This window comes from Psammomys obesus, unplaced genomic scaffold (genome assembly GCF_907164565.1).
Source record: "Psammomys obesus unplaced genomic scaffold, mPsaObe1.curated_primary_1811, whole genome shotgun sequence".
Classification (NCBI taxonomy): domain Eukaryota; kingdom Metazoa; phylum Chordata; class Mammalia; order Rodentia; family Muridae; genus Psammomys; species Psammomys obesus.
The window spans coordinates 86,726-97,952 of NW_026589245.1; the positions used below are offsets into that span (position 1 = coordinate 86,726).

Below are 11,227 nucleotides of genomic sequence, written 5' to 3' on the forward strand. Positions count from 1 at the left end.
GGTGGCTGAACTCTATCCCCAAACTCAGAAAAATATTCTAATTAAAATATACAATGAGCTTTTAATTAAACAAATCTATGGATTGAACCAGGGAGAAAAATTTAACACATTGCATGATTTCCATTTTTTATTATAGCGGAGTAAATGTCTTTGCACATATACACCTCCTTCTTATTTTCTAAACATTTGTTGATAGACATTTCATTGATTTAAGTTCATTCTATTGTAAATAGTGCATCAATAAAAATGGATATGAGGATATATCTATTTTGTGCTGGTTTATATTTATTCAAGAACATGCCCAGTGCAGGAGTAGCTGAATTATATGGTATTTCCATGTTTCTTAAGCATCCTCCACTTTGATGTCCTCAGGGGCTGTACCAGCGTGCAGTCCCTCCAGAAGCACATACTGCTTGCTTAGTCTGCATAGTTTTCCATTATATTTAGTTGATTTTATGATTTACCTTTTATTAATTATTCACACGAAGTGCTTTTTTTTGGTTTTGCTTCAGTTTCTATCTCACTCTCAAAAATGAGAAGAATCTGAAAGCCGCAACAGATCATCTAGAACACTACCCATCTTCAGAGGAGCACATGATTTTGATGTCCTGGAACTTTCCTTACCTTTACACACATCTATTCATTTAGAAGAGAATGGACAATGTATATTCTTCTGCTCCAAATTTTCAGGGTGAGAATGGTGTAACTGAAGGCAACATTAAGGCTTTGCCTGGATGAAACTTTATTTCCACGGGGCATAGAACTCATCTATAACTTGTTGATCTATTTTTATTTCTTTCATGTGAGTTCAGAAAATTTTGAATGATGTTCCAAAGTCAAGAAACACATGATGGCAGTTGGACCATCTAAGGAGAGAGCTTTTCATTTTAGGTTAAAGCATTGTATGAGGAGACTGTGTGCCTTTTGAATAATAATAAATGATGACCACCCCAGCCTCCACTCTTCTGATTTTAAGAATGAAATATGCATATTTCTTAATCCATTTCCATGGAGACTGTCAAGATGCCTAGTGTCCAGCCTGGAAATGAATGGGTCAATATCTGTGGCCTATGCCCGGCTTGTATGTCAGAAGTGTGATATCACCTGTAAAATGTTCAATGTAACATCAGGTATATAGGTCTATAAGTTTGATGAAGAAGACAAACTTACGTGCATAAATAATACGAATCTTACTTGAATCTTATTTGAAGCTATTTCACTAGTCAGGAGGTATTCACTCCAGGTATTCATGTGAAATATTATGTATAGTTCAAGGGTATGAATAGAGATCAGTGAGGTTTTTTCTTAAGCTACACAGTTTTGATCTTTGGATCTGGAAAGCCATTCAAAGTCTAAGTGATAAACTGCTGGCTCTCATGGCCTACCTTAGGGAAAGTGACTGGGTCAGAGAGGCAGACCAGAAGCTCACATTCTCATGAGGTTCTTCTCCTACAATGCAGCACCTAATGTAATGTTTGTTTGTCAGAGATATAGGTCTTGAACTCCCTCCACTGATTTTCTTTTTAAACTTCCCAGGAGATATTTTATGTCTTTTGTTCAGCCTTCTTTTCCTCATGAAAGAAAAGGCTATCTTGAGGGGCCATTTCACTCAGTACATTGTAAGATATATCATTACAGCAGCATCCCTTTTTGGATGGTCATTTATTCTCTGCTGGATTTGGTGAATATGTGATAAGATCTAAAGTATATTTGGTGAGGATCAATACTGACAAGAAAAGGAGCCTAAACCAATGACTGGAATCTTACAAGCAGAAGGATTAAGTATTGCTGATCTATTAATAAAGTGGCTAAAATTACCAATGATATATATTTAAATTTTACTTTATGATTTTAATTCATGTAGCACAAAATGGTAAATGATGTGTGGTAGGTTATATGCTCATTATATATACGTGCACTCCTTTTTTTGAAACATCACAGAGAGTGTAACTCATTAACCTCTTAATTTTACTTCATCAGGTTTCTTTTATTTCTAAATTAAAAAAAAATCCATAATGGAAGAGATTCGTAACATGCCACTCCCTCACTGAAATTTAGTTGGCATTACGACTACAGTGGATGGTATATTTGGAAGAATCTATATCATCTAGAAGATAAACCTCTGGGAATATTTGTGAAATATCTCTATGAAAGTTAGCCTTTGGAAATGTCTGGGATGGATCATTTTGATTAGTTGAATTCCCCTAGGAAAACTCTTATAACTCTAGGCAAGACAACACCCAGCATATGGATATTGACCTCCATAAAATGGACAGAGTGGCTTGAGCTCTAGCATTCTGCACACTTTATTTCTCAGTTGTGTATGTGATATAAGCAGCTGCTTCATGCTTTTTCCAGTTTGTCTTCCATACTATAATAGGTTGTATGTTTGAACTGTGTTTCCAAACAAACCATGTTCCCAAATAAGGAACAAAGTTTCCTGACTTGCTTTTTTTTTTTTTTTACTTTTTAATTTAATTTTATTTTTTATTAATTACACTTAATTCATTTTGCATCTCCCCATAAGCCCCTCCCTCCTCCCCTCCCGAACCCACCGTCCCTCCCCTTTCTGCATGCATGCCACTCCCCAAGTCCACTGATAGGGGAGGTTCTCCTCTCCTTTCTGATCTTAGTCTATCAGTTCTCATCAAAAGTGGCTGCATTGTCCTCTACCATGACCTGGTAAGGCTGCTTCCCCCTCAGGGGGAGGTGATCAAAGAGCAGGCCAATCAGATTATGTCAGAGGCAGTCCCTCTTCCCATTACTATGTAACCCACTTGGACACTGAACTGCCATGGGCTACATCTGTGCAGGGGTTCTAGGTTATCTCCATGAATAGTCCTTGGTTGGAGTATGAGTCTCTGGGAAGTTCCCTGTGTTCAAATTATCTTGTTCTGTTACTTTCCTTGTGGAGTTCCCGTACCCTCCAGCTCTTACCATTTCCCACTTCTTACATAAAATTCCATTCACTCTGCTTTTTTCACTGTAGTTTATCACAACAAAAAGAGAGATTGGGGCCATCCATACAAATCTGAAAGCAGTGTCTTCACTGATGTGGTTCTTCAGGAAATGGAGGCTTGCCAGCTCTCCAGGCAAGATGGAAAGGAATATTGGATTCTGCATCATTATGACATCCCCACTAAATCCTGAGCTAAGAAGACAGAGATTAAGATTAAATACAAACACTAACTTGTTCCCCTGATTTTTCTCTTACTACTTGTATCAATGAAGCTATTTTTTATTAGTAAGCAATTTCCTTTCCACCTTAGTTTTAAAGAAGCACAGACTTTACAAGGCACAAGGAGCCTTTAGGTGTCATTTACCCATCCTCCTCTTTCCACTGCTCATCTCTTTCTGTGTCAGAGGCTTCGGCAGCACATATGTCTTTTATTTTTTCATCTCCCTCATTACCTTTCATGTTTCTTTAATCAGAAGGCTGTTGTTGGATAGACATTTGTCTACTTGTTTATGAACCCTATCTTCTCTTCACAGGATCTAGGTTCAATTCCCAGCAGACATGGTAGCTGACAATGATCCATAACTCCAGTTCTAGGGGATCTGATGCCCTCACCTGGCTTCTGCAGCCACCAAGTACATACATCCTACAAAGACATGCATACAGCCAATATAGTCACAGAAATAAAAATGTTAAAAAGAAGATCCTCACATCATCTCTATTTGTTTAGCACTATGCTTTCCACAGATGTTTAAGCTGAAGGTTTGCTAATGGGTTTATTTTTAGTGCAACTAGTAATAGTTGTCAAAGAAAATTCAGCTCTGACAGGTTGCTTTGAGTTCTCTAACCACACCCTCTCCTACTGACTCAGAGAACCTGTGCAGACTCTTCTGAGAGAAGCAAAACCTGCGAGCTCTAGGCACATAAAGCAGTACACTTTTGTTTCATGGCTGCCACTCTGTAAAAGGGACTCCTGTCTCTTGAATTCAGTAATAAACTTCTATATCCTTGGTGCCATGCTGCTGATTTTAATTAAGAATAATATGTCAATGTTTTGTCAGAGTTATTGAAAATCTTTCCATGTCTACTACTGTTTGTCACATATATGGGCTACTCATCCAGAAAATAGAAGGTTCTATGTGCTGGAACAGAAAAGCTGAGTTCAGCCTTGTACTGTGCCAGAATAATTTGCATCTGAGGCTAATATTCCCTGGTCCTTCATCCACAGTGGTGTCCATCGAAGAGAGTGCTGTGGCCCAGAAGCTGAAAGCCATCAGTTTCAGAATTCCTGATTACAAGGGTGGAAACATAATAATCAGTGTTCAATTCAGCTAACAGGGTTATAGTCCATTTTAAATCAAAGACAACAGAATCTAATTTACCAGGACACACTGTAGAAACTTGGTAAGTGACAAAGGACTGTTGGGCTTTTTATAATATGTATACTATAACATGAAATCTTTTTCTCTTTAGACCTCATGCTCTCCCCTTGAATACTGTGAGAAGCCCATGGAGTTTGGATTTGTAAGATCCCTGTCTCTGTTTGTCCAATCTGAAGAAGCAGATGTTAATATCTATGAGAGCAAATTTGAGCTCAGTACTGCTGTCACAAGGAAAAGTGTAAAGTTTAATTGAGATGAAAAGCATATGAAAACTTGCTAGACAGTGACAAGAGCAAAGTTCCTTTTCTGTCATAGTCTACACCTTGAGATTAGGAACTTCTTGTATATGCATAAGTCTACCTTTCTCTTATGATGTTGTGTTAGCGGTTTACAGAGGAGATCTGCATGTCCTTATCAGAAATTAGCTAAATCTGTATACCTGAATAGCAGATGTATAAAATTATATATGTACTTCAAAATAGAAGTCAGTGCATATTGGATAAATGATTATTTATTTTTCAATAATATTTGTGGCTTAATGGTGAAACATTAACATCAGATAAATAATTTGTTTTTGGTAGATAAGGCCATGAGTTGTTTTATAACCAATAGATTAATGATGCACATTTTTGATTGTCTCCATATGTAGATTAGATTGGCAGAGATGTTGGTATGTTCTCCAGTCTGGCCTCAAACTCATGATTCTCCTGCTTTTGTCTCTCCAGCTCTGGGAGTACAGATGTGAATCTCCACTCCTTGCAATGATACTTGATTTATTTATTTTTCTCTTTTACTTTATACATAATTCTGACTTTATAATTAATTTCTTATATATACTTTCTGATTTCAATACTATGAAGTCCTAGCAGGTTCTGTGATTTCTCTTATCGCTATTGATTTTTCATTCATAACCAAACTTGTCTTTTTCACCCTTTGCATAGCAACTATCACTGGCTGATGTAGTGTTCTATTGGCCCCTATAAAGTCATTAAGTAGATTAGGGTGGCTATGTTCCCTTCAGGAGTGACATACCTGTTCAGGATGTCAGAAGCCCACCTTAATCCAGTTTCACTACTGCTGATTTATAAATTACAATAGCATTTGTATTTCTTCAATAAAAACTCATGGCAGTGTTGTTCTACAGAAAAGACTTCATGAAAATCATGTTTTTCACCTTCCATTTCTTCATAGTTAGACCCCTCTTTCAATTTCCTGAAGTTGTGGGGAGGCTACATGAAAGTTTCTACATGTTTTCCTTTGCTTTGAGATTAAAGTTGCTCTGATTTCACTCTTAAATTAATGTTCACCTGGATTTCCACAGTGAATTCTGGGCTACTCTTTGCATCTTAGTTCCTTGTTTATCTCAGAAAATAGAGGCCAAATGTATGAGTTCCTGTTCTCTGTCTTCAATATCACAATGTCTTTGGAGCTGACTAATATTGAATACATTTAGCCTCGATTCTCTTTTTTCATTTCATCTTTTCTTCTGTCTATGTTTTATTTCTTTTTTGGCATGTTCTATACCTGTGTTTCTTTTGTTGTTGTTCTGAGTTTTCAAACATATACTCTCATTTCCCTGAGTATGTCAATCTGAGATAGTTCTACTTATGTTTCTACAAAAATCAATTGATTTAAATATGTCTTGGATTTTAACCCAGATCTGCTGATAAAGCACTTAGTACTTTTCTGTTTGAGAGCTGTAAGACAATCTTTTTCAGTGATTGCTCATGTTCCCTGTAATAGTTTTTTTGACTGTTGATTGACACCAGCTACATTCACAGACACTGCATAGGCATTTACTTTTTTATTTGCTGACTGCTTTGCATGGGCCCCTACAGCCCAGCCCAAGTGCTGAGAATATATAAACTAGCCTTTGCAGAAACCTGAACTTCATCAGACAGCAGGGGGAGCAAGATGAAGTCACCTACCCAGGTCCTCCTATCCCTGCTGCTTTGGGTGTCTGGTGAGAAACTCAAAATATGATTATCTTTGCAGAGTCACTTTTTGGTAGACAAAAAACTTAGAGTCTGCCAGGCTCAGTATTTCTTACATAATAATACACTGACAAGATGATAGTACAAAGGTGTTAAATGGCAAATATCAACTGTTTTTACATTCTGTGTTTGTGTCATATGCATGTTCATTGTGTGTTCCTGATTGCAGGTGCCTGTGCAGACATCATGATGACCCAGTCTCCATCCTCCCTGGCTGTTTCAGCAGGAGAGAAGGTCTCCATCAGCTGCAGGTCCAGTCAGAGTCTTTATTACAAAGATTATTTATTACAAAAGAATTTATTGTCCTGGTACCAGCAGAAACCAGGGCAATCCCCTAAGCTGCTGATCTACCATGCATCCACTCGGCAAACTGGGGTCCCTGATCGCTTCACAGGCAGTGGGTCTGGAACAGATTTCACTCTCACCATCAGCAGTGTACAGGCTGAAGACCTGGCAGTTTATTACTGTCAGCAGGGTATTAGTACTCCTCCCACAGTGCTTCAGCCTCCAACACAAACCTCCTTGAGAGTCTCAGCAGCTGCCTTCACCACACACAGCCCTGGGCCTGCACACTTCCCCCTTCTGCCTGATAGCAGGTGTGCTAAAATCATGATGAAAAGGTTTGCAGAGCCCCTTACTAAATTATAGGTTTAAATGATTCTTATATCTTCTTTATGAAAATACTTTATATGAATATGCAAAAAGAACTCAGTTTTATGTTTGTATTCCTTCCGTTACACATTACTACAAACTGCTGTTTGAATATAAGAGATTTTTTTTTTTCTGTTTACAATATTGGAGTTCTGATATCCATCATAGTGATGGTGTTGGAAATTTTTTTTCTATTTAGAGGCACTAGGAAAGAGTACATTTCTTGTTTTTTCTAGATTATATAGTGCTTTCCTTTCTTCCTCTTTTCCTTCCTTTCTTCCTGTCTTCCTTCCTTGCTTCTTTCATGGTGCCCATATCTCTGCTTATTCTTTTACTTTCCATAAAGCATTTTAATTTTTATTACATTTTAGTTAATTACCTATGTCTGCATGCATTTGAGTGTGCATTAGTGTGTCTGTGTGTGCATATTTATAAGTGTACATTTGACATGACATATTTGTGGAAGTCAGAGGAGAATTTAGATCTGAATTTTTTTCTGTTTTGTTTCTGGGGATCAACTCAGGTTTGACATCAAACTTGACAAAAAGTGTTTTTGCAGTTGAGTTATCTTGCTGCCTCTTAAAGTCTTTTGTGGGTGTTAACTCATTGAATACAATTTCATGAAAGCAATGTCTTTGCATGCTTTCATAGATCATGTATTTTGACCATATGCCTAATTTTGCTTTCCCTGTCCTGGTATTTCTTCTTTCCTGTCAGGAGGTACTCAGGAAAAGGGATTCAGGAGACATCTGGGATTTCTGGAAGGCAACTTAAGTTTTATTTTTTTCCCCAATGTCTACAATAGAGCTAAATCTGAGGCAGAGACTGAGCCTCTTGAACTTCTTCCTCTAACTGACACCCCATTTTTCTGTGCTGCTTTTAATGTATCTCTCAAAACTCTGGCATGGTATGAAAGAGGCTTCACTGCTGTCATCATTGGATATTTACCTGTCCTGGTTAAGGAGATCTCCTACATGATCTTTATGAAAATTTACTGCTGTTCAGATGAATTAATGATTTCATAGAGCCTGATGATAATTTTGTACATTTCCTGTTTTGATTTAAATGTTTGAAGACGTTAAACAATTGATGGAAATTTATAGCTACCTCTATGAGCCTCCATATGTCAAGTGTATACATCTCACTGGAGAAAGGTAAGGGCTGACAAAGATTTATTGTCTCAAAGTAAACATTCCTTTGGGTCAGTGGGTCTCAATATGCATTAGGGCATCTAGAAATTATTGTTTTAAACCTTAGATGAGCTTGTGAATCCAGAGATATTTAAAGAATCTCTTAATGCATAGAAATGCATACAATTGTCTGGCCATATAGCCTATGGCATGGACTTTGTTTACACATGACATGAAGTATTATTGTTCTGTACCTACCATGAACCTTTTGGAATGGAATATGTTTAAAATACCATGCAATCCATTATCCTGCTAATTGTTGTGAGACAATTATTCTTCTGAGGTAAGGACTGTATGTTAAAAGGTATAAATAGAATTAAATTAATAGAATAAACCTTAAAACCCAATGGAATTAGCTTAATCAATAATTTGTAAATATATAAATATATGTAAATATGTATATACGTATGTGTGTTAGGCTCTGTAAGCAGATATCCCTATGGCCTTTCCCCAGGGAAACTGAGAAGCAGGACATCAGGCATCTGTGAGGCCACCTCCAGAATTGGCAGGGACTTTTGACCAATTGCTGACCACCTGCAACCTGGTAGTTCTTTGCATGAGCTAGGTCACCTTCTAAGAGAACTTGCCTCTCCTCTCTCTCTTTCCCTCTCTCTCTTTCCTGCCTTTCCCAGACATAGTCATTCTGAACCTGCCCATCTTCCTCTACTAAAAACTCCCAAGTGGAACCTGTTGGTGGTGTGATTTATGAACCCGGGGAAGAACTCCACTGTGCTATCCTAACCATGTATTCGCAAGTAACTGTGTCCATCTGTTTTTCATATATATGTGACATGAATGCATGTCAATTTGTCTGTAAGGAGCCCCTTTTCTGTTTTGTTTACTGGTGTGTGTATCAATATGTGGAAGACTATTTGTGTGATCATTGGGCTGATACAATGGAAATGGCCACAACAGCTGATTAGGAATGAGATTTCCCTGAGGACAGCCTGTATTTGCTGCAGTTTCTATAGAAGAGATGATAGTTAAGATCAATGCCATCAACATAAGTTTAATGAAGCCCAAGCCTCTGCCAGCCGGTAACCATTTGCCCCTGGCTTTCCAAACACTGACAATTGAGCTTTGATTAAGCCAACTTCCTAGGGAGGACTCCATGGTAGAGAATCCACTGTGTTGAGCCAGGTCTCAAAGACAGATTATGCTATTCCAGACCCAGTAAATAGTGATAAACTGCCCAGAATCCCTTCTTTGTTCCTGAAATCAAGTTCCTGACTTCCAGCATGTTGCTGTGCAGACTAGCTTCATTGAAAGAAGGGGGCTGAGATTCCTTTTTTACAGTTCTAGTTGTTTCTCACACATGGAACAGTTAGCTCCAAGAGGCTTTAGCTCTGCCAAGGTCTTCTTTCCAAGCAGTCAAATGCTTCACGGGTAGGCTCTAACATTTGGAAGTAAGTAACTGGAGTGGACAAGCCAGGAGCCCTTTGTCAGTCAAATTAGGACAGCCTGCTGTGAAAAAATAGAAGCCCTGATTTCTTGCTTCTGCTGGTCTCATCTCCTTGGGGAGCTCCTGCCCCTTCAAGTCTTTCTATATCCCTCTTCTTCTATAAACAGGAAACAACCTAGGAACCTGCTACAGAGGGCTTCTAAAAGCCAGAAGAAGAAAAGAGGAAACAACCTAGGAACCTGTCACAGAGGGCCACTGAAAGCCTCTGCCCTGCAGACTATCAAAGCAGATGCTGAGCCTGATGGCCAACTGTCTGGCAGAGTGAATGGAATTTTATGTAAGAAGTGAGAAATAGCAAAAGCTGGAGAGGACAGGAAATCCACAAGGAGAGCAACAGAACAAGAAAATTTGAACACAGGGAACTTCCCAGAGCCTCATACTCCAACCAAGGACTATTCATGGAGATAACCTAGAACCCCTTCACAAATGTAGCCCATGGCAGTTCAGTTTCCAAATGGGTTACATAGTAATGGGAAGAGGGACTGCCTCTGACATAATCTGATTGGCCTGCTCTTTGATCACCTCTCCCTGAGGGGGGAGCAGCCTTACCAGGCCACAGAAGATGACAATGCAGCCACTTCTGATGAGAACTGATAGTCTAAGATCAGAAAGAAGGAGAGGAAGACCTCCCCTATTAGTGGACTTGCGGAGTGGCATGCATGCAGAAAGGAGAGGAAGGGTGGGATCGGGAGGAGAGGAGGGAGGGACTTATGGGGGGTACAAAATGAATAAAGTGTAATTAATAACAATAATAAAAATATTAAAAAAGATTCCCTGCACTCTGCCCAAAGTCTGGCTATGAGTCTCAGCATCTGCTTTGATACCCTGATTTGTAGAGCCTTTCAGAGGCCCTTGTGGAGGGTTCCTGTCCTGCTCCCTGTCTTCTTCCTCCTCTGATATCTATCCTGTTTGCCCATCTGAATGAGGATTGAATAACTTTCTTAGGATCCTCCTTGTTGTTTAGCTTCTTATATTCACAACTGTCATACAGATCCAGAATTCATTTATACTCATCCAACTCTGAGTTCCTTTTTAATTAACCTATCAAATGGGTCTGAAGAAACAGATACTCCACAAGGACCATGCATCGATAGGATCGAGATCCCTTCATCAGATGTAGCCCAAATGCCTCTCAGTTTCCAAGCAGGTTCCCTAGTAAAAAGAGCAGGGGCTGTCTCTGACATGAACTCAGTGGCTGACTCTTTCAATCACCACCCTTGTGGTACAGCCTTGCAAGGCCACAGAGAAAGAGGACACAGCCAGTCCTCATGAGACCTCTTGATAGGCTATGGTCATATAGAAGGGGAGGAGGACCTCTCTATCAGTGAACTAGAGGAGCAGCATGAGAGAGAGGAGGGCTGGAGGAATTGGGAGCAGGAGAGGGAGGAGGCTACAGTGGGGAAACAAAGTGAATAAATTGTCATAAAAAATAAAAGTGAAAAGAAAATTTAAGGAAAAAAAATTGTTAAAAAAAATTGAAGGTATTTGCTAAAGAGTGGCTCCTGCAGCTTAAGAGCCAAAATTCAAAAAGTTCAATTGGCAAGGCATCAGGCCTTATGTCTGAAGGTTCAGGGTTTAAATCCAAGGCTACT

General features: G+C 38.9%; 1 gene segment (V, D, J or C); it reads left to right on the forward strand.

Annotated features, from left to right (window-relative positions):
• Positions 1 to 6,248: 6,248 nt before the first annotated feature.
• On the forward strand, positions 6,249 to 8,008 carry LOC129674954 (immunoglobulin kappa variable 4-1-like). The segment is given in 3 exon segments: positions 6,249 to 6,301; positions 6,502 to 6,835; positions 7,789 to 8,008. Coding segments are annotated over 3 exon segments (603 nt in total).
• Positions 8,009 to 11,227: the final 3,219 nt, after the last annotated feature.